Here is a 24,773-nt window from a genome sequence, read left to right on the forward strand (position 1 = left end):
TTTATTCCAATTTTATAGATCAGAAAACTGAGGCATGAAGAGGTTAAATATTTTGCCCAAGATCACCCAGGTGATAAACTGGGGAGACAGACTTTGGACACAGGCAGTCTGGCCAGTTTCCACTTCCTTAACCACTCTGCTAGACTGCTTTCTCAGAGAGGAATAACTAAATGTTGGCCCAAAGGGATCTTGTGGTTGTGAAGAGTTTACTGTAGTGTGTGAGTCCTAATTGGGCAGCAATCAATGAATAAAGCATTGAACTGTAAAGAAACAAAAAGTACAAGTACTGCTCATACTGCAATGGTATGTCTTCAGTTTATTTTCATTTTCGTCAAGCACTCCTCTTCATTAGTTGAATGTAAGGCAAGTTTTGGACATGTCATAAGTTTCTCAACAGTTTGGAATGTACAGATATGTTTTCGTGTCATTTTCTCTCAACTCAGAACTTCGATATTATAAATGTAAACATTGAAAGTTGTTTTATTAACATTTCCAAAAACCTTAAACCTGCAATTTATGATTTGTGCCACCATATGGAGACTGAGTCAATCATATGGCTCTAAAGCCAAGATAATTGTTTTATCTAAGATTCAGACAAACAGAGTTTTTTTTTCCTAATGATACAAACCTTCCCCAATTTATTAATTTTCCTGTCTTCTTTATTAAAGATACAACTTTACATTTAAAACACCAAATTTTAAAAAAATACTTTAGGCTGGGTGCGGTGGCTCATGCCTGTAATCCCAGCACTTTGGGAGGCCGAGGTGGGTGGATCACGAGGCCAGGAGATCGAGACCATCCTGATTAACATGGTGAAACCCTGTCTCTACTAAAAATACAAAACATTAGCCGGGTGTGGTGGCAGGCGCCTGTAATCCTACCTACTCAGGAGTCTGAGGCAGGAGAATGGGGTGAACCTGGGAGGCAGAGCTTGCAGTGAGCAGAGATTGCGCCACTGCACTCCAGCCTGGGTGACAGAGCGAGACTCTGTCTCAAAAAAAAAACCATCAAACTTTAGAAATTTAGTGTAGAGCAGTTTTTTTTTTTTTTTAAAGAAAGTATACATATAGTGTAGTAGTTAAGATTTGGCTTCTAAATTCATATTTGAATGTATTTCCAGCTCAGCTATTTTATATCTGTATGACCTTGGACATATTAATTATTTTAAGCCTTAATTTCTTCATCTCAGAAATGGGGATAATAATGGAATCTACTTCACAGAACTATCATGAAAATTAAATAAGAAGGTGTTTAGAAAGTCTTCAGCATAATGCCTGCACCAAGTAAGCATTCAACAGATGTCAGTTATATAAATACTATTACAGTAACTTTATTATAAATATTGAACATTTTACACAACTCAACCCTCAGGTGGCCTATACACATATTACTGGAAGTTTATTGTCAACTTTTTGTTGGCTTGGTGATGAAGTGTTGCTTATCTATATGAATTCAGCCAAATGGTTCAGTCGTTCTATCTGGATTATTTCAGCAAAACTCAGAGAAGGCCTTACCTATATTTTCAACTACACAATTATTATCTTTCTTGCTTTCTTTACCCAACTTTTGTAGGGGAAAAACAATAACAACAACAAAAAGCAAAAATTGCCTAGTGTTCTGATCGCACTGACAGTGTATTTTCCCTATCAGAGAAAAGTACCTATTTTTCTCCTATCCATAATCAGAAGGGTTATAATTTCTCCCTGTTTCCTCAAGTCAGAGCTGGTTATTCTGCAAACAATAGTAAATTTACACATTAGCTGTGTGCAGTTTTATCAGCTCCCAGCAATGATTTGAAATAATTATCTCAATGACATACTTCCTCTATTGAGATACCCTTACCTAAAACAAAACATGTAGAATAAAAAAAATTAATGAGATTTCAAACAGAGATGTAAATATGTTTCATTATAATTTTGTAATATATTCATTGCAGATTGGTAACAAGTAAATTCCTTAGGGTTCATGGGAAGCAAACATAATGTAATATAAATATATCACACTTAAGTTTTGTAAGGAAATGAATGCTTAAATAAAAATTAAAATAATTATTAATCTGAGAAGCCAGTCATCACTAAAAAGATCCAGAAACTACCAATAAACAAAAATCATCATTGTTTTAACAAAAAATAAATATTTTATGCACACCAACCTCTTAGGACCTGCCTCAGAATTAATGATAACAAACATTTATGTTGAACAACAGGTTATAGATCATAATCACATATTTATTCATTAGATAAACATGTATGGGCACATACTGTGAGTCAGTAACAGTGGTTGGCACTTGAAGTATATTGACTGAGATATGCATAATCTCTTACCTGACTAAACCTTATTCTAGGAGAGAGCCTACGACTAAGTTGCAAACAACTTGCACTACAAGGAAGCATGTTTTAACTACCTTAAGAGATGCATGATGTGCAATAAGAGATCAGAAGAGTGAAAGCCCATTTCTTGCTGAAAAAAGGAAATGAGGGAGGTCTTCCTGGAGCTGAATTAGACTTCCTTTTTAAAGTGTGGTTAGGATTTGGGTGGGTGGAGATGAGGAGGTGTGCACCAACATATCCTATGGTAAAAGAATGACATGAGCATTAGCACTCAGATGGGAAGGTATAAGAAGTTTAAGAATAGTAGAAAGTAATACTCATTTATTGGTGCACAGGCAACATGTCAAAGAGTACTGGAGGAAAGGATAAAAAGGTAAATCACTGGCCGGGCGCGGTGGCTCACGCCTGTAATCCCAGCACTTTGGGAGGCCAAGGTGGGTGGATCACGAGGTCAGGAGTTCGAGACCAGCCTGGCCAACATAGTGAAACCCCGTCTCTACTAAAAATACAAAAATTAGCCGGGCATGGTGGTGCACGCCTGTAGTCCCAGCTACTTGGGAGGCTGGGGCAGGAGAATCGCTGGAACCTGGGAGGTGGAGGTTGTGGTGAGCCGAGATCATGCCACTTTACTCCAGCCTGAGCAACAGAGTGAGACTCTGTCAAAAAAACAAACAAACAAACAGAAAAAAAAAAAAACAAATCAAAGAAGAATTAAAGGTCAGTCTAAGGAGTTTGGAATTTATCTGGTAGCCAGTGGGGTAGTGATGAGTATTTCTAATAAATACAGTGAAACATTAGAAAAAATAATCTATATAGACTGGTATATAGACTGGAAGAGGAAATGCCAGAAAGTGGGGAGATTAAGAGGCAATTATTGTAATGGTATCCAAAGAACACATAATGAACAAACCCAAGGTGGTGGCATTGGGAATGGAAAGGAATGGAAGGGAGTGATATTGCTGAGAGAGAAATCGCAAAACTTAGTGATTAATTGAATGGGAGTAAAATGGATAGAGAGAAATCAAAGAGGTCTCTCCAGTTCCCATTTCAGGTGACTTGCTGCATGGAAAAAGCATTTAGAAATATCAGAAATGGAAAATAAAGACCAGATTTGAAGAGGATAAGATAAGGATTAATTCAAAACTGAATTAATTCAGTTCTGGGCATGTTGAGTTTGAGGTGATCATAGGACATCAAAGTGGAGACGTCCAATTCTACAGGAGAGTTTCAAGAGAGCTAGAAATAATATTTGAGGTAATCTGTAAAAGAGTTGTTGGTGGTGCTATAGACTGGAAAGTTCATGAAATTGTCACAAGTAAGAGTGTAGACACTAGGGTTTTTGACATTTCAGGGTCAAGATCAAGGGCATGAAAAAGAAAAGCTGTGTATGAAAGAGGAGAAACAGATTGTTAGAAAGTCATTAAAACAAAAGTTAGGGGTTCAAAAAGGATGTCAGCAGTGTGAAAAGCTTCAGAATATCAAAGGATGAAGATTTAGAAAACAACTTTGTATTCGGCATTTAGGAGGTCAGTAATCATCTCTGGTAGATTAGTTTCAGCCAAGTGGCAAGCAGAAATAAAATTGCTAAAGGTGAAGACACAAGAGAAAAAATTGTAGATTTTCAAAAAGTTTGTGCAAAGATGGTAACTTCAGGGCAAGTGGATCTCAAATTTCCACCTACAATGGAATCACTTAGGGGCTTTGTTAAATGCAGGTTGCTGAGCCTCACCCCGAGGTTCTAATTCAGCAGGTCTTGGGTAGGGCCAAACTGTTTGCATGTCTATCAAGCATCCAGGTAATGCTGATGCCGGTGACCTAGGGACCACACTCTGAGAACTGTTTTTAGAGTAGACAGTTTTGATTTGTCTTAAGGATTCATAGCCTTGAACATTTTATATAGTAAAAGGTGAAAAGAGCAAGTAGAGAGGGAGAGACTGGAGATGCAAAATAGAGAGGTGGGAATAAAACAGATTTGTCACTTGAACGACGTGAAAGAAAGGAATGAAGAACATCAATGGAAGCAGTGGAGGAGGCTTTTTATTTTTTAAGAGAGAAGATGCAAAAATCCTTTTAGGAGGGGAGAAGGGAGGCGGAGGGAACGCCTGTCAAATAACTTTGTGATAAAATCATAGAGAAGTTGGAGGCAGTAGCTAATGAGAGTGAGGGGAAGGGTGACTTGCAAAGAATAGGAAAGGTTTGGAGTAGCTGCTACAGGGAATTCAATAGGGAGTCAACGAAATGAATAAAAGGACATTAAGTAGCAGTGGGAGACCAGCTGAAGTTAAAATAGCTTGAATTTGAACAGTTAAAAGCCCAAGATTTAAAAGGGAACAGTACATTGAGAGACATAGGTGGAATTTAAGACGACATGTTTCCTTCTCCTTTAGGAGAGTGCAGTATGAAATAGCATATCTTAAAAGTTGGTAAGCGCTTATACTTTATAAGGTAATTTGAAAGCTTATTTTTTATATTTCAGTTAGAAAATGTTCATCTTTCCTTTAAGTATTGGATTTTAACTGTTACTCTTTGGGTTTTGACCAATTCTCTTGATGCTCTGCTGGTCCCCTTTCTCCACCTTTGCCTCCCTTGGAATTCATCTTCAATTTAACATTGTAACTGAATGAAAAAAATGATGTTATAGATAATCGTATAACCAGTTTCCTAATGGGGTATACATGCATACATAGCTATAGGCTTTCATCACTTAAATTCTCAGTTATATGAAGGCTTTCATTTTACATTTATTGTCTTGCCCAATTTCCTTTTATTGTTTACTTAAAAGTGAACCTTAGAGGTCTCCTGGGAGGTTGTGATTAGCCGCCACATTCGAGGTTGTAACTTCAGTTGGCTGAGGGTTTCAAATAATTCCATTTATTACCTTGGGATTTACTTGAATGCCTGATCTGAAAACCAGTCCCTTCAAATAGTTCTGGATATTTTGCAGTGCTGCATAAGCTTGCCAATATATGTATTTTTAATTTTTAGTTAAAATGGTACTTGCATTTTACTGACAGTGTCAAAGTAGAATATTTTGCCTAAAATCACAGATGAGCACCCTCCCCTCCAAACTGAGTATGAATTAAGATAAAATGTAAATTGTTAATTAAGTCATGGAAGTTTACAGCATTTCAGTGTATGGGAAACTACACTTAGGCCCCAAATCATTCCACTGGAATTAGAACTTCTTCTGATGAGATATGGTACCTGCTTATACTAATTTTGTCGTTATTTGTTGCAGTGGTTGGCTCCTGTCTTGTATTAATTCACAAACCTTGAGTATTTTCTTAGTTTTAATGCAGTGCCTCTCTCCATAGAGAGTCATCTCCCAAGGGTACTCTGTTTACTGCCACCTTTTTATGATTTTATATTGCATCAAGCAATTCCAAACTTACAGGGTGTTGATGTGAAAGGCTTCCTCTGGTCTTGTAGAAACCTAGCCCTGTTTAGAAGTATGTTTGGCTTATGGAAGACATTAAAATCAGAAAGGGACAAAAACAAACCCTCTGTGTAAAATTGATTGTCTCAATCTCAAAGCACTGATAGTAATAGTAGAAATAGTAGTGATAAAAAATAGAATAATCAAAAAGTCAAGAAAAAAGGAGACAAAACCTGCTCTCTTAGATCTAAACGACTAAATGTTTAAATTGCATGTGTTACTTAAGAACGCTACCAAGTTTATCTAGAAGACTGCAATGAGAAGGAATTCAAATAATGAAACCGAGGGTGTTTTGCGTGTTGAAAGCTTCCAAAGAACTTTAACCTTTCAATGATCAATGGCCAATTTGAGTCTCTAGTATTTCTGCTAGAAATAGAACCGTAATCTCTAGTAATAATTAAAATATTACTGTAAACCTGATACATCTCATTAAACACATGACTTAATTTGTGCCTTTTCTAAAGTTGTCAAAGTATGTCTGTTCTTCAATTTCACAATTACTGATTACAGCATGAATGAATAATCTGCCTTTTTTTATATTTCAGATTTCTTAAATTTGAAACATCAAAATATCTGTGCAATGTTTTATTGCTGAAAACCCCAAATTGCTCTGCAAATAAAAAGGCCTTGATAATGTGGGCACAGCTACATACAAGGGGTAGCTTGGCCTTAGGATTTTTAACGTAATTAGAGCCATTTGAAAAAAAAACATCCTTTACAGCCAAACTTATTCACCTGGAAATTTCAATCACAATAAGTTATCAGAGGCAAGCTATTTCAACAGATAGTTTAACAGCCATTTCAGTCAAAACACCTGTTGAATACAATTTGGGATTTCTCTTTTTAAAAACTGGTAAATACAAACATTTCTGTCAGTGCTGTTTTATTCTTTTTTGATACTTCTACTTTTGGTTGAGGCGTTTTCTGCCTCTGCTATTTCTTCTCAATTGTCCTTTTTTTGCCCCTTATTACTTTCTTCCCACAACAGTATCGATGTAGCAAAAACATTTTGATGCCTTTTAAAAATGTCTCGTGGCTGCCTATATCCCAATCTATTATGTTAGAGTCATATCACTGCATTTTGAAAGCAATGATCATCACAACTTCTTAGCATTTTAACCCTGTACAATTTGAAATTGAAACAGTATGAAGAGATTCAAAGGGCAGTTCTTAAACCTGGTTGATGAAATGAGAAAAGAAGAAAATATGTTGTAGAAAGAGGCAGAAAAATCCAATTTAGGGTATCTGTAACTAAATAAGGGAGCAAAAAGAACCCACACATTTCTCGTTGATCCTGCTAAGTACAACTAGGGCTGAATAAAATTCAGTAAGTTTCCAACATTATTTATATTTTAGAAGAATATCAGAGAAGTTACCATAAGCCATGTAGTTGGTAACGTTTTGTAAAGAAACGAAACCTGGATTTCACTTTATGAATAACTAACAGCCTCTAGAGAAGAGGAGCACAGGAAAGGAAATATCTTGGTTTTAGAGAATGAATAGCTTGACAAGGAGTCTTAAAACAACTTTGCTAGGCCAGGAGCGGTGGCTCACGCCTGTAATCCCAGAACTTTGGGAGGCCGAGGAGGGCAGATCACGAGGTCAGGAGTTCGAGACCAGCCTGGCCAATATGGTGAAACCCTGTCTCTACAAAAAAAAAAAAAGTATATATATGTATATGTGTGTATATATATGTATATGTATATATATGTATATGTGTGTGTATATATATGTATATGTATACATAAATTAGCCAGGCATGGTGGCGCGCACCTGTTGTCCCAGTTACTCGGCCGAGGCAGGAGAATCGCTTGATCCCCGGAGGCGGAGGCTGCAGTGAGCCGAGATTGTGCCACTGCACTCTAGTCTGGGCGACAGAGTGAGAATCTGTCTCAAAACAAACAAAAACAACTTTGCTAAGGCGATCTAACCACCATATGCTGTGTGGAAAAGACCATTCCTTTTCCCTGGAATGTACCCTGCTTAGACATTTTGTTCTATAAGCTCTTAGTACGTTTGGGACACTTGATGAGTGGGGGAAGTGGAATCTTGTTTAGGACTGGAGCTCTAATCACTGGACCTTCAAAGCCAATGGAAGAGGAAGGAAAATGCACGTTCAAGAATGCAAACCCTCGCCCTTTCCTCATATTCCGTGATGACTGTTTTGAGTCCTAAACAAACATTTCCTATCAATTTTAGCGGGGAGTAGGGCCAGGGCAATCTCGACACTAAGGGACGGGGACACAGACAAGTCTGTTCCAGGACAGTGGCGGAAGTGCCATAAAATGAGGCGTCCATCTGCCACCCACAAAGCAAGTCTCTCTGTTTCCCAAAGTGTTCACAGGCTCACTACGCTTCCTGAATGTCAGTGCGAGTTAGCAACCAGGACTCTGATCTGAGTATGATCTCGGACGCTTGTTCCTCTGCGCGCTGGGTAGGGGAAAATTTACACCAAGCGCGCTTAGGTGGGCTAAAGGGCTGAGCTGTTTACTTCTGAACTCGCCAGCGTCTTTCTCCCGGAAGCTAGGCGAAGCCATCTATTAGCCCCCGCAGAGTTTGGGAGAGATGCGCAAGTGGAATCGGAGCTGCCACCTCACTTTCCACGATCTAACCCGGTGTAAGGTGGCGGAAGGGGCATGGGGAGGCACGTTCAGGAGTCGCGCTTTGCGTTTCCACCCCGACACCAGCGGAGCGCGGAGCGCGGAGCGGATGGGTTCACAGCATAGGCCACTTTGAGAACTCTGCGTGACATTTGGGAGTTCTCTCGTCTGGCAGAGAGGCAAGAAGCAGAGGCACCACACCGCCCCCTTCTCGGACTGGATCTCTGTTCTCGGTGGAGCCTGAACCCACTCAGGTAGTCGGACGCCGGCCAGGGAGTCTCCACCTCCTCGCCAGCGGCAGCCATTCGGAGCGCTCGGGCGCAGAAGGGGTGGGGCCCATTGGCTGTGGGACGCTGCCAGTCTCCGGAGGGGGTGTGGTGGGGGTGGGGTCTGGGGCCGCAGCGGGTCCGGGCTGCTCACTGTTTGTTGAGCTTGAGCGTGAGCCGGCTGCTGAAGACTTGCGAACAGTTCGGAGCCAGCGAGAGCGCGCCAGAGAGAGCGAGAGTGAGGGAGTGAGTGCGAGGGGATCTAGAGGAGTCAGGGCGAGAAAGCGAGGGCCGGAGGACCCACGATAGAGACAGAGTGACCATGGCTGTCTCCGCATCTCCAGTGATCTCTGCAACTTCCAGCGGCGCCGGCGTCCCGGGGGGCTTATTCCGGGCCGAACCCCTGTACTCGACTCCCAGAGAGCCCCCTCGTCTTACTCCTAATATGATCAGTAGTTTCATGGTTAATAACCACAGCAACAGTGCCGGAGGCGGCGGCAGCGGCAACACCAACACCAACGAGTGCCGCATGGTCGACATGCACGGGATGAAGGTGGCTTCGTTCCTGATGGACGGCCAGGAACTGATCTGCCTGCCGCAAGTCTTTGATCTTTTTCTCAAGCACCTGGTGGGAGGCTTGCACACTGTGTACACCAAGCTGAAGAGACTGGATATATCCCCCGTGGTGTGTACTGTTGAGCAGGTCCGGATCCTCCGCGGGCTGGGGGCCATCCAGCCCGGGGTAAACCGCTGCAAACTCATCACCAGGAAAGACTTCGAAACTTTGTTCACCGATTGCACCAATGCCAGGTGAGACACTCGTTTCTTGGCTCTCCCACTTCTTTTACCCCTTTGGCCTCTTCTGCATGCCTCACCACCCTCATCCAACTTTGTTTGTAGAGTGAGTCTTAACTAGTTTGCCTCTATTCTTCACGCTGTAAATCGGTGGGGAAAGAGGACTAGAAGCTTTCATTAATGCTGGTGCCTTCTAGTCCACGCTCAGTGCAAGGGCTTGGGTCTAAAAAAGTCCCGCAAACTTGAGTTTGCAGTCCTCTATTGAAACTTTCCAGCCTTTTGCCCATATCTTGCATGGCTTTTGGCTGTTCGTGGTTATTTGTTAATTTCTCTATTTGGTTTTCTTTCCTGCTCTTTTGTGGCCGCACGGGTCGGATAGGTTTTCTTCTGAACACGGATACCAAGGGCTTTCTCTGGGGGCTGGCTGAGCTGTAAACTGGGCTCCTAAGCTGGCAAGCCAGAACACAGCATTTGGGGCATGCAGGGGGTGGGAAGTCTAGAATCCATCCCAGAGGGTGATTCGATCCCCATCCCGTGTGTTTGTTGTGAGAATGTGTGGGGTGTGTGGTGTTGTTTGTGGTGGTGTTGGTGTGTATGTGTGCAAGTGCGCGTGAGAACGTATGCTCATGCTTGCTGCGCAAAGCTCCCCAGTACACGATACAGGAAAGTCGATGGATACTATTTTTACAAAAGGACGACGACAAATATCACTTTCCTGGGATCGTCCATTTTGGGTTATCTGCAGAGGGCAATGTGGGGCATGAATCCCTGTGGCTGGGACTGGATTGGAGGTTGGTGTACAAGTTGGCAGATTTCTAGAGAGGATGCTCTCAGCTCTTCCAGGCAAACAGTTGGAAGGATCCCATTCCCTTAAAGACAGAATTCCTTAAATGATGATGGCCAGCTTCCCTGGTTGTAAGTGTACCTCCTTCATATCACAGTTTAGAAGTACACTAGTGAATAAATGTCCATTTGTATATGAGAAGCAAATTGTGTTCAATGTTTCTGAGTTTAAAAAGAAAAAAAGTATACTCAAGATTATCTGACTTTTTAAACGCCTGTGAATTAGTCTTCTAGTGTTTATTCCATCTCCAGTTTGGTAACATCTCAGGAAAGCACAGATTTGGCACAAAAATCACCATCACGTGGTTAAAAGGAGCAAAGGATTTTGTTGTAAAACAGCACTGCTGCTTATTATTTTGCAAAAATAAAATTAAAAACCAACAACTTTCTCAAAATGAACTTTAAATCATAAAATCTCTGGGTCTGTGAACTAAAACTGTAACAGTTTGCCACATCTGTTGTAAAATCCAAATTGCCATGTATAGTTGAATGATACTGACAACTTGTAGGCAAACTGTTGCTTACTGCTGCAATAAGATAATGCTGCAGAACTTACAAGGGAAGCTTTTTCCTTCTTCTTTCTTTTCTTCAATTGAGCAGTGTTTTTCTGTGTTCAAGCAATTAAACAGAAAACTATTTATGTGAGAACTCCTACCTGATTCATATTTAGGGCTTACAAAGCTGGTTTATTATATCAGCTTTTCTTAAGGAAGATAGATGGCCTGAAAACACAAAGGATAACAGCTCCCTCAATAAAACAGGCAATTATGGATTGTAAGAGTAAAAAGACAATTTTATTTCGACTACAAAGCATTTTATTAGTACACAAACTAAAAAGGTTACAAGGGACTTCAGATAGTGGCCATCTAATTCATTTGTTGCCATCCAAAAACACTCAAACATTTAAATAATTGCAGACATGAAAACCTATTCTCTTATTAACTCTCTCTCTTTATCAGTCTCTCATCTCTCCATCCCTGTTCTTTCTCTCTTCCCCCTCTCCCATCTCTAAAAATGCCCATTCTTAAAGTGGAACAATTATTACACTTAGGAAATTCTTCCTTCCTCAATTAATTTGCACATTCTTGAGAAAAACCTATGACCATGATTTTCAAATAAATAGATTAGTATTTTAATATGCTTTTGATACTTTTCTCTATAAATGGAAACTTTTCCTAATTTTTATTAGAGCTACTTACTAAAAAAGAAAAATCGAGAGGCAGGTGATCTTGTAATATTTTTGGACCCTGTTATACCATGTATTTTTAGGTTATTATTTTATCTAATTAGCTTTTATTTACTGCTTATCACAGCAATAGTAACTTTTCATGTGTGTGAATTGCTTTTGTGTATGTGTGTGTATAAAGGTGATAGAGAAATATTAAATATGTAGGAAGAAATAGATCTGTGATGTGATTCATGTGCCTTCTATTGCATTTTCTTTTCTTTACGGGTATTTGGTTTATTATATTCATATTTTAAAACTGTGTTACAAGTATTGCAATTTTATTAATTGTAAAAATTTATGAAGTATATTCTATGAATGCAATCCATCAGTGAAGATGAGGAAAACTACTAGAAACACACCTAAATTGCAATTTTAGATAGAAGACAACCACAATTTCCGGGAAAAATCTAATTAATTATAAAATGATATCAACAAATTTTGCTGATTCGAAGTGCCCTCCTAACCACATTATTAAAATTACAAAATATAATAATGCATTTAATAAATGCTTTATGATGTTAGGTAAGATTATTTACAGAAATGTATACTTTAAGTTACTCCCAAAATCTGAATTTTTAAAGAAAATTGCGAAATTTTTAGATCAACATTATTTCTGTGACTTTTCTACTCAGTGAAAAGAAAGGTAAGGGATGTAAACAGGAAAGAGGTCCAAGAGAGACAAAGTAAGGTAGATGAGACTCGAGGCCAGTGAGAGAGTAGAAATGCAGGAAAAGAGCAGAGTGATGCCTTGAGACAGAGTGAAAGATGGAACAGAAGAGCTTATAGAGATGCCCCAAGATGAGTAATGTACCAATGGAGATCTGGCTAAAGAGGATTGTCCTTCAGGACTCATGACTTCTTAGTGCTTCTAGCTAAGAGCAGGGAGGGAAGTGCAAGGAAAAAGTAAATGTTTAGCGAATAGAAACTCTTAAACACTATTCTTATTTCAAAGAAGAGATTCATCTTCATCGCTTGATGGATAAATGTTCATAATATGTTGTTGAATGGAAGGCCTATTTGTAATGGTGTCACTGGCAATTTTCTCTTTCTGTATAATAAACATTTCTTCCCCTCTCTGTTGAGTATGTGGGGAAGAGTACAAGTCCTGACTTAGAGCATTTGGAATGCTTTCTGTGCTATCCCAGAACACACAAAATGGACTGTTTTCAAATTGGTCATTTTCAAAGACCTTAAGGTATTGCCACTAAGTAACATTTTGACTTGCTTCAGTGCCCATTATGTGCACTGAAGAAAAATGAATGAGTAAAATATATACATAATTGTTTCTTTGATAGTACTGAAAGTCACAGCAAGAACTACCAGTGCCTTTTATTAACTATTTTGTTGTTAGCCAATTATCAAAATATTCAGTTGTCTTCCTAGAAAATAAGTTAAGAAATAATATCTGCTTCAACTGCTAGAGAGGTAGTAAGATTAAAACTCTTGACCATTCATTGTTCTGTTCGACAAGTCAAGGTTTACATCACTGTAATTTCAAAGAACTGTACAACATTTTTCCTTCATGACTATTAACTTCCAAAATTAATTATAAGGATATGATTTTGAGGATTATTTTTTAAATGATGATAAAAATAATCAACACTAAATGGGAAAAATTACTATACTGTTTTGGATTTTGTTTTTGCAGATAAAGCACTGTGATTTCTGTTTAATATTTTGTGCAAGAAAACTTAGAGTTTTTAATACCAGAGAGAACAGGCAGGTTTAGAAAGTAAATGTTGACAATTTTCACTCTTATGCAATAGATTTTTCTTACTAAATTCTCCTAAGTTTAATGCAGCAGTAAAATAGTAAATTAAAAATTGTTTTTCCTAAATATGAAAATTACTAAACAATCAATAAATTTTAGTGTTTCTCTTTTTACCTACCTATCAACATAAAAGTAAAATATTGTCAGATTTCATGACCAGCATTTAATTTTGTTTGAGGACCAACTGATTAAATGTTATTCGGTCATTTAGAGTTAAATGGGTGCTTGAAGAAACAAGAAAGTATGATTAAGAAAATATTTTAGTAATGCATTTGGAGACATGATTCAACATATATTCAAACAAATAGAATTCAGTTTTTAAAGTAAAATTTCCAGTTGTGGTTTCTTGTTATTTTGATAGTATATAAACAGAACATAAATATGGTTTTATATTAAAGAGATTTTTAATATCAAAGCACATTTTACAACATTTTAAAACTATTTTCAAATACTAGAAATATGGTTATTGTGAGCGCTCAATGAGTTTGGCTTTGTAGTCACACTTGATGAGTACTTTATAGTTCATGATCCATACAGAGTAGCATAATTTACTTTGAAAATTTATGTTTTACATTTACAGTTAGGCAATGTCAAATTTTTGCAGAACTTGAATCACTTTCCTGAGTTAATATTTTGTATGGCTTACGTTTTCAGTAATGATAAAAACATTTTAGAAAAGAATCTGTGTAGTAAATGCACATTTTATTCTATAGGACGATGAAGAGATAGTCATATTGTCTGTTAAAAGCAGCCACATGGTCAACAATGCTCTGTCCTTTATGAGAAGAATGATGTCAGGATTATAATTAAAGCAATTATAATTATATGCCAATGCATAGACTTTCCATGTTTACATTCATTTTAAATATACGCTTCTGAATAACCAACAGTTTTGTATTTAACTACTTTAGCTGGTATTCATATGTGCCTCACTCATTTATTGGGTGATGGATACTACATTAAAGAAATGATCCATGACATGATGCAGTATATCTTTGGATTTTTATGTATCATATTATCCTCAATGTATAGCACATGAATGTCAATAAATAATTAGGACATGATGGTCTTCAGACATTAATGTTTTATATGGTTTTACACAGGAAATACCTAGTTCCTATAGAAGATATCAAGTCTGAATTATTTGATGCTTTCTTAGGTAATCTTATTTTGTCTTAATGAAATTCATAGATGTCTTTAACATGCTTCTAGCAGACAAATATAATTGTGAAAAGCCTAATCACAACATGTTATATTTCAGTTGGTAATCTAGCTATCCAGTGGCACTTTATCTTATGCGTTTAGAGATACAAATGATTTGGGGTTATCTACTCTATACATTTTAAATATGTATTAAAACCATCCTAATTGATCCAAAACTGAAAATATTATGTTTTTGTGAAAAAGACATCAAACCTTTCCCTCAAAGCAAAACAATTAGGTATTAATGATATTCTTGTTGCATATTCAAAAAGCCTTTGGTTGCATTTATTTCCTCCTTTTCTTCCCTTTCACCATCTCAACCTGCAAAACTCTTCACTGCCACTTCAGATCACACAATTCTAAAAAGATAAAACAACATTTAAACACATTTGCTTTGGAAGGGAAATTGAGCATTTGTACCCAATAAGCCTGATTGTGGAACTGCATGCAAATTGTGTTTTGATTTATCTCTTTTACACTTTTTTCCATTTGAATTGATCTTGCATTAATTTCACCAAGCGGCTCTGTGAGGCTGCAGATGTTGCCCTGTGTTTAATAAATCAATGAGACAGATCTGAATGAATCACTTCAGATGGATTCTCTGCTCGGTTTGATGTCTAGATGTTATTCTTAGCTTGTTATCATGACAGATGCATTAATGTTCCCATACACTGCCAGCAATGTCAAAGAGATTGAAGCTTTTAAAGTGGCGGCATCCCTTTTTCCATTTTCTGCTAGAACAACTAAATTTATTTTATTTGAGAATCAGAGAAAAATACCAAATCAATCTTAAGATTTTTCATGGGAAAGAGTCTCAATACTCATGCTATATTGTGAACTATTCCAAAATGGTGGAGATCAACATATTAAAGCCTAAATATAGTGTAGCTGCTTAATAGTGCCTCTACATTAATATTTAATCATAGGAGGAAAAATGAGAATTAGTAATATATGATTGGGACACATTGAAAGTGTCACTATAAATAGAATAATACTGTATCCAAATTGATTACAGAAGGGTGTTAGTTTTTAAATCCTTACTAATAAGCTTTTTGTTGGCTTAATGCAGCTGCAATATACTCTTATGAAGGGATTTAGAACCCCTTCAGGATTTAATATTTTTTTTAGTAGAAAGGAGACAGCCTGTCCATTGTGTATTCATCATTTATTCACTTTGTAATGCTGAAAATCCCAGGAAAATTTATTTCATTTTAATATATTTATATTCTTGCTAATTATTTGTAAATCATAAATTATCCAGTAGCAATAAATGCTTTTATAGTTTAATTTCTTAAACTACAGAAACACATATGGTCACCAAAAGGAACTTTGATATAACGCTAGTGAAATTTATTACTTACCTGCATTAAATATCATAACTACCGTACTTCATTTCATTTAACCCATGGCTTTGTTTCCTTGATTCTGAGAGAGAAACAATGCTGTCAATTGATGTGAATATTTTGAATTTAATATTGTAGGTGATATAACTTTTCAGTTAGTCTGATATTTGAAAATGCAAATTTTAAAAAGGAGGTTCAAATTTTCTCTTATTCAGCTTTCTGAAGAATATATATTTTAAAAATCAGTTTTTAGAAGTAGATCCTCTTTGAAAGCCTACACAGTATTCCTTAATCATAATTTTATTCCTACCTTTATTAGAATAGGAAAACAGTAAACACCGTTAAATGATACTATTTAGATCTCAAATTCAGGAAAAATTGTATCTCCAGTGGTTAGGCTAATGTTGGATGTTTATGATATGTATACTATTACCTATGGTACAGTTTAAAGAAAAGTTGAAAATGAACTTCAATAAATTATGGAAAATAGTTAACTTTTTTTCAATTTTTCTTTAAAATGTGTAAATGCCTTTATGGTGGTATCTCACCACATCCTTCTTCAACACTAAATTTGTATGTTAAAATTGGTGAAAATATTATACTGAGACTGTGAATTTAAGAAGTAACACAAATTGTTTTATGCAAAATTGAATATGTTTTAAGAAAAAGATATCTTTATCAATACCTATCATGGTATCCTTAAAAAAAGAACTGAATTTGTTACATAAAACGAAACCTTGGGTTTTTAATAATAATTTCTGAGGAGTCATTTTTAACTCCAGTAACGTTCTTTGAAAAGGTTCATTAAGCCTAATGTTCTGTGTATATTAGACATTTAATTCACATTTGTTGAATGAATACAACTATGCATACACATATACACACGTTTATTCCTCTTATTAGAATTCTTTGCAGTATGTGACGTTCCTTAACAAAAGGTAAGAAATAGTTAAAGTATGCAGTTATTGAAGATATACTAATCCTGAAATTTTAAATCCAATATAAAACAATTTGTAATCATGCCATAAACCTTTCACAAATACACATGTAAAGGTATCAAAATCTAATATATGAACTTAGAATATTTGAAATGAAGTATATCTTCAAAGCAAGTATGACTTCTTGATATTTCCCTTAGGTGAAAACCCAGTAGACATGCTCAAATATTATGAAAAGGCAAGAATTAATAAATAAAGTGAGCCTAAGACCATAAAATGATTATTGGTGATTTAGATTTATACTACTGGATATGAACACTAGCCCTTGTGGCAGTTGACTTGTGATCCTGTTTTCAAACAGTAAATGCATGTGTATTCAAAATGAGTTGGTAAAAGGAGGGTTTTCCTCCCTTCTTTCTAGTCTGTGAATAGAATACAAATACATGTTAAAAAGAATGATTTGATTTTTTTCCTGAATAATCTTAAGGCCCAATCCAATGAAACTCAAATTTGCATGAAGTATCCTCCTCACCACCCATTTAAAAGAATAACTTAGTTCTTTCAGGTGTAATTAATTTTGAAGAGTAAAATTTCCTTTAATCTAGGAACCCTGAAGTTGAAACTACTCGTGTCTGTGTACTATTTTGACCCATCACAATTACTTTGTTTATTAGAGCAAATTGTGGTGGAAACCTTGTAATTATACTACTGGAAAAAGCATATGGTACAGGAAAGTTTAAAAAATAATAAGCCACAGTATTTTTATTGCTATATAATCTTTTTATTTTTAAACAAATTGACTGTTTAATGGTGTGTAATGTAATGTGTATACAAAGGTATATAGCATTCGATTGCAATTGTGTACAATGATCTTATCAGGTTGCTGGCAACTACTAGCTAGTAACAGCATTTGGGCTACATTTAGTCTATCTGCTATTTATGTGATGGGTTAAAAAGAAAAAAGTAATATTGATCTGTCGCCGGATTAAAGTTTGAAATGGGCAACAGCCTGAACACAAAAGCCTTTTTTTTATGATTTCTCAGCTTGCCATTGATCTAGTTTTATTGCATTCATTATTTATTAAAAGAATTTGCAAGCTAAACATAACGTTAAGCTAGTTTGCACACAGGGACCGCACTTAGGAAATTGAATGGAAATTGCATTAGAGATGAACATCTGTGCTATTTTTCCACTCATGTGTTTATGGGTTTGTATAAAAGGTGTATTGGATTAACAGTTATAACCATTATAGCTTACAGCAATATGTTAGTTTCTGAGCTTTCAGTTATTTTGAGAGAAGTCTATCTCTCATGTTTGTCTAAAAAGTATAGTACTATCATCACAAACAATATTAATTATGTATTTATTTTTATGAACAGTATTTAGAAAAATTTATTTTTGTTATCATACTGTTAATGCATTATGTATGTTATGTATACATTATGAGATATCCTCCTATACTGAAGTAAAAACATTTTGAAAACATATGTAATTATCATATAAGACTATACTATCTCTTAATGGCCTTTGGTAGCAGGGTATATAGGTGCAATTACAGAGCACCTATTTTAAGAATCTTGAGTTTAATGCCATATTAAAGCATACTAAATTCACAGAAACTATATAAAAACTTTAATATGATAAAAAAGATCATCCATAAAATATTATATATGTAGTCAAAGCCTTGATCATTCTAAAATGATAGTAAATGTGCAGACACTGAAGACTTGCTCTATATAACACTACTGATGATAAGATGGGATGCATTATGATATGGTTCCCCTTCTGGGTTCAATCCAAGGAAGTTTAATTACCAAACCGCAAGTTGACCTCCCCAGAGGACATAAGTTAGACGTCAGTGAGTATGGGTTTTTTTGTGTGTGTGTGTGTTTTGTTTTTGTTTTTGTTTGGGACAAGGTCTGGCTCTGTCACCCAGGCAGGAGTGCAGTGGCAACCAGTGAGTATGTCTTTTGCTGTATTGTCTTTAAGCTGTAGACATTTGGAAAATTCATGTCTATCTATTTAATTATTGGAATTTAAATAAAAACTTCTTCACAACCATTTTGATCGCTCATGATTAGATTTGTTATGATAGCCTGTGCGTGTGTGTGTGTGTGTGTGTCTATCCAGCACTTATTAAGGGTATTCTTTGTGGTGCCAGGCAGTGGTCTAGGTGCTAGGTGCTGTGAACAAAATGAACCAAACAGTCTGTTCTTTCATGGACCATACAGACTACCATCATCCTATCATTAGCTTGGGGAGTATAAGCTGTATTATCTCTCCTATTATATTTACTAAATTATGAAATATTTGAGATTACAAAATTTTGCCACATCTATTATTGAATAATCCTTAAATTTCCTTTCCCATATCTGCCTCATGCATTATATCAGTAAACATCTTTTTTCAGTCTTCGGAATTATACCAGAAAAGTCCAACTAAAAATAGTCAGTTATTAAGATACAAAACAAGGTATTTTAGTTTTATAAGTGCAGAAAGTGTTCTTATCTTATAAAGTACACATAAAAAGGAGCATGAAATAAAACATGTATTTCCACTGAAGAATGACCATAGTTAATTGACCTTAGTAACTTTTTATGATATATATTTGTTAAAAGGGATATGAATTCTTAAAATTCATAAAGTTAATCAATCCATGAGACACACGTTTTTGTTATAAAACATGCAACTGTGGATTTTTAAAAAAATTATGTTAAAAAGCTTGCTTTGATTTGTGTTAAGAGTTTTAAACTAGTAAGATCCTCAATCTTAGAGCATCATTTGCTTTGCATGTGGTCCTATACAATATTATGCCAAAAATTAAAACAGAGATGAGAGTTGTTTATTTTTGTTCATCCAGAGTACATTGACCCTTAAATATGTTATATTTAAATGTAAATAACTTTACAAAACCAGATTATTTGCAAACATGTATAATTAAATGTTTAATGTTACTGTTAAGCTTGCTGCTTTGAAAATATCCTGTAATCTGCTAAACTTCTAAATTTATTTTTTAGAAAAATCTGTGAGTTCCCTCTAGGTTTTTATCTGAGGTATGCAAAAGGGGAATTTGTTCATAGAAAAAAAATTACTCCATAGTACATTTTATGCAAAGCATACAATCTTTAGGTCTCACTTTATAAGCCAATTAGCATATTCACTTTAAACATGATATTTTCCAATTCAATTCATTTCAACAAATATTTAGTAAGCACCTACTATGTGCAAGGCTCCTTATCAGGGGAAGTGGTGATACTAAGAACTTGCCACATTCTTATTGTCTCATCTCCAGATTATCTAGTTTGAGTTTTAGTGTTTCATGGTTAACTCTCAGCTAACCTACGTTAGTGGAAGGAAGAGTAAACAATACATATAATTCAAAAACGTGGAAAATTAAAATAACATTGATTTGGCTTTGCAGTGCATTATAAAATGTTCTCAGCATATTTACCTGTCTAAATATATTTTACTTATTCTAATATTAAATTTTATTTACTTTTTTCTGATTAAACTCTGTTTTAATGGATCTACAAAATTGTGTGACAGATTTTGATCAAGTTGTTTCCATTAAAAAGTACTGATTTTAAAAACTAATAACTTAAAACTGCCACATGTAAAAAAAAAAAAAAAAAACAAAAAAAACAAAGTGTTCCACAAAACATTCTGCCTTCCTTCTAAAGATTTTACAATGCATTGTTATCATTAACCAGTCTTTTACTATTAAACTTAAATGGCCCATTGAAACACACAGTTCAAAGATTCTTCTTCCACCACTGATTAAGACTGGGGTGGCAGGTATTAGGGATAATATTCATTTAGCCTTCTGAGCTTTCTGGGCAGACTTGGTGACCTTGCCAGCTTCAGCAGCCTTCTGGTCCACTGCCTTGATGACACCCACAGCAACTGTCTGTCTCATATCACAAACACCAACGTGACCCAGAGGAGGATAGTCTGAGAAGCTCTCAATACACATGAGGTTGCCAGGAACCATATCAATGATGGCAGCATCACCGGACTTCAAGAATTTAGAGCCATCTTCCAGCTTCTTACCAGAACGGTGATCAATCTTTTCCTTCAGTACAGCAAACTTGCATGCAGTGTGAGCCATGTGGCAATCCAGTACAGGAGTATAGCCAGCCCTGATTTGGCCTGGATGGTTCAGGATGATCACCTGAGCAGTGATGCTGGCTGCTTTCATTGGTGGGCCATTTTTGCTGTCACCAGCAATGTTGCCACAACGAACATCCTTGACAGACACATTCTTGATATTGAAGCCCACGTTGTTCCCAGGAATAAAGCTTTATTTCATTTCACTCGAAGCTTTATTTTATTTCACTCAAAGCTTCCTGGTGCATTTCAACAGACTTTATTTCAGTTGTAACATCGACTGCAGCAAAGGTGACCACCGTACCGGGTTTGAGAACACCAGTCTTCACTTGACCACCAAGTACAGTACCAATGCCACCAATTTTGTGGACATCCTGGAGAGGCAGGCGCAAGGGCTTGTCAGTTGGACCAGATGGTGGTAGGATGTAGTCCAGAGCCTCAAGCAGCGTGGTTCCACTGGCATTGCCATCTTTACAGGTGACTTTCCATCCCTTGAACGAAGGCACGTTAGCAGTTGGCTCCAGCATGTTGTCATCATTCCAACCAGAAATTGGCACAAATGCTACTGTGTTGGGGTTGTAGCCAATTTTCTTAATGTAAGTGCTGACTTCCTTAACGATTTCCTCATATCTCTTCTGGCTGCAGGGTGGCTCAGTGGAATCCATTTTGTTAACACCAACAATTAGTTGTTTCACATCCAGTGTGTAAGCCAGAAGGGCATGCTCACTGGTCTGCCCATTCTTGGAGATACCAGCTTCAAATTCACCAACACCAGCAGCAACAATCAGGACAGCACAGTCAACCTGAGATGTCCCTGTAATCACGTTCTTAATGGATACAGTAGTCATTACAGGTGTTAGCAGATCAAAACCTGGCAAATTACATGAGGCCAGTTACTGACTTTAACACACCTTCCTGTGTTCAGAACCCCTAAATAACTGTCTTCCTTCAGTTAAATAAAAATTTCTTGATACCAGAGGAATTATAGCTTTGGGTTAGAATGCATTGATGAGTATAACTCTAAATCAGATTTTTGTGAAGCGTTTCTACTCTGTGAAGAGAATAATTAATTGATTTTCAGCTTGCAATTAAGAAAAGGAACATTATATAGTCTTGATGCTGATTATATCCTGTCAAGAGCAGTCATTTTCATGATGGGCACATATAGAACATTGTGACCTCTAAAGAGAGTAGTAACTGCTCCAGTGTTTAATTGGTATACGTATATTTGATATAGCCACATTCTTAAATTTGCAGTTCTTTTGCATTGTTCCTTGTCATGCTAGAGGACTGACAGGTTTTTGTTATTTTAGGGGCATGTTCTTTTTTGTAAAGTCGTATGATGTTTACATAATCCCTATTCTGCCACAATCTAAAGCTTTTATTATTCTTCCTTGTTTTAAAGTGAAAGCAAGTTTATCAAGAAAGTAAAGGAATAAAGGAATGACTACTCCATAGGCAGAGCAGCCTAAAGCTTTCATTATTCTTTACAGTTTTGTCTCATTGAATTGAATGACAGATATGCTGTGTATTCAGTTTGGTATTTTGTTTCTTTTTTTTTTAATTTTTGTTTTTTGTTTCCAAGATGGTTCTCAGTTTTAAATGTAAATGAAATCCAAGAATTCCTTTTTTTTGAGGTTTTCTCTACATTAGTGGGAAATATGTAAAAGCCTTTGTCCCATATGGATTCATGTTCCTTCAAAGAAGGGGCAGTGAAGCTCAATAATTTAGTTTTCTGTTTAGTTAGGAAGCCTCTTGATTTTACAGACAGGTGGGCTAAATTTGGGTCATGTTAGCATTGATGGAGTTCTATTTGGGAATGAACAAAGGAATGAAACTAAAAAAGGGTGGAGAAAACCTGATGAGAAAATGTTTCTTATGTAAATAGAGAATAGACCAGGAACTAACTGATAGGTGGGAAGTAGGCAGTATAGAGTGTACTGATAAAGGCATATCCATAGAGTTCTTGAATGAATTATCCCTTTTAATTGTCTTCATTTTAGTGGTAAGGTTAATCAGATTAATAATGAACGGGAACAAAGGACATACAAATATTAGCTGTGAATAAAAAGAAAAAAAACTGAAGGCAAAATGTAGAAATGTTATTCCATTTGAGGTGGCATTAAAAACCTTAATAAAACATTTGTATACATGTTGTATTAAAGTAATATTCGTTTAGTATTCTTGTAAATGTTACTTTAATTAAAAAATTATAAAGTGTCCATTTACATATCCTTGGTAAATATTCTTACTACTCCTGTTCTGTTTGATTGATTCTAGCTTGCCATAGCACATTTTTGAAACGTGTTGAGAATAAATTATTTACATTTTTGTATATACACTTTTTTAGGTAAAAGTTTATTTTTAAGTTATTTTTTAAAATTTTTGTGGTTACATAGTAGATGTATGTATTTATGGGGTACGTGAGATATTTTTATATAGGCATGCAATGTGAAATAACCACATCATGGAGAGTGGGGTATCCATCCACTCAAGCATTTATTCTTTGAGTTATAAACAATTTAATTACACTCTAAGTTATTTTAAAAAGTATAGTTAAGTTCTTATTGACTCTAGTCACCCTATTGTACTATCAAATAGTAGGTCTTATTCATTCCCTCTATTTTTTTTGTACCCATTAACCATCCCCACCTTCCCTCCAGCCCTTCACTATTCTTCCAAGCCTCTGGTAACCATCCTTCTACTTTCTGTGTCTATTAGTTCAATTGTTTTGATTTTAAGATCCCACAAATAAGTGAGAACATGTGATGTGTGTCTTCCTGTGCCTGGATTATTTCACTTAGCATAATGATCTCCAGTTCCATGCATGTTGTTGCAAATGATTGGGTCTCATTCTTTTTTATGGCTAATAGTACTCCGTTGTGTGTATGTACCACATTTTCTTTTTTTTAATGTTTATTTTAGGTTCAGGAATACCTGTGAAGGTTTGTAACCTAGGTAAACTCATGTGACTGGGATTTGTTATACAGATTATTTCGTCACCCAGGAATTAAGCCCAGTACCCAATAATAATCTTTTCTGCTTCTCTTTCTCCTCCCACCTCCCCACTCAAGTATATCCCAATGTCTGTTGTTTACTTTTTTGTGTTCATAAGTTCTCATCATTTAGCTCCTACTTATAAGTGAGAATATGTGGTATTTGGTTTTCTGTTCTTGCATTGGTTTGCTGAGGATAATAGCCTCCAGCCTCCCACAAAAGACACAATCTCATCGTTTTTTATGGCTGCATAATATTCTGTGGTGTATATGTATCACTTTTTTTTAATCCATTTCTGTCATCGATGGGCATGTATGTTGATTCTATGTCTTTGCTATTGTGAATAGCGCTGCAATGAACAGACACGTGCATGTGTCGTTATAATAAAACAGATTATATTCCGTTGGTTATATACCCAGTACTGGGATTGCTGGGTCAAATGGTAGTTCTGCTTTTCGCTCTTTGAGGAATCACCAAACTGTTTTACACAATGGTTGAACTAATTTACACTCTGCCCAACAGTGTATAAGTGTTCCCTTTTCTCCGCAACCTCACCGGCATGTTATTTATTTATTTATTTTTTGCTTTCTAGTAATAGCCATTCTGACTGGTGTGAGATGGTATCTCATTGTGGTTTTGATTTGGTTTCTCTAATGATCAGTGATATTGAGCTTTTTTCATATGCTTGTTGGCCACATGTCTGTCTTCTTTTGAAAAGTGTCTGTTCAGGTCCTTTGCTCAGTTTTTAATGGGGTGGTTTGTTTTTTTCTTGTAAATTTGCTTAAGTTCCTTATAGATATTTGATATTACCTTTATCAAATGCATAGTTTGTGAATATTTTCTCCCATTCTGTAGGTTGTCTGTTTATGCTGTTGATAGTTTCTTTTGCTGTGCAGAAGCTCTTAAATTTAATTA

The 24,773-nt window shown here is 36.2% G+C and overlaps 2 protein-coding genes across 3 annotated transcripts in view; one reads left to right on the top strand and one right to left on the bottom strand.

Annotated features, from left to right (window-relative positions):
- Positions 1–8,784: 8,784 nt before the first annotated feature.
- DACH2 (dachshund family transcription factor 2) overlaps positions 8,785–24,773 on the top strand; it is a 673,465-nt gene continuing 657,476 nt past the window's right edge. Inside the window, exon 1 of one of the 2 annotated variants that reach the window (XM_034950560.3) lies at positions 8,785–9,442. In XM_034950560.3, the coding sequence (XP_034806451.1) occupies positions 8,955–9,442 (488 nt within the window). In that variant the 5' untranslated portion in view covers positions 8,785–8,954. The remainder of the gene's footprint in view (positions 9,443–24,773) is intronic. The other variant, XM_055106836.1, reaches the window with a different exon arrangement.
- On the bottom strand, positions 18,474–21,689 carry LOC106634304 (putative elongation factor 1-alpha-like 3). The gene is made up of 2 exons (XM_014343485.4): positions 21,085–21,689; positions 18,474–21,050 (listed from the first exon to the last, which is right to left on the bottom strand). The coding sequence occupies exons 1-2, from the start codon at positions 21,524–21,526 to the stop codon at positions 20,566–20,568; spliced, it is 927 nt and encodes a 308-aa protein (XP_014198971.2). The 5' UTR covers positions 21,527–21,689; the 3' UTR covers positions 18,474–20,565.

Source organism: Pan paniscus, chromosome X (assembly GCF_029289425.2).
Source record: "Pan paniscus chromosome X, NHGRI_mPanPan1-v2.0_pri, whole genome shotgun sequence".
In the NCBI taxonomy this organism is placed as follows: domain Eukaryota; kingdom Metazoa; phylum Chordata; class Mammalia; order Primates; family Hominidae; genus Pan; species Pan paniscus.

Bases quoted from the DNA above. Each gene is read 5' to 3' on its own strand.
- LOC106634304 (XM_014343485.4), bottom strand. From the start codon at position 21,526: ATGGATTCCACTGAGCCACCCTGCAGCCAGAAGAGATATGAGGAAATC. The intron at 21,051-21,084 runs TAAAATAAAGCT...TGAAATAAAGCT, and splicing joins CCAGGAAGCTTTGAGTGAAA to TTATTCCTGGGAACAACGTG.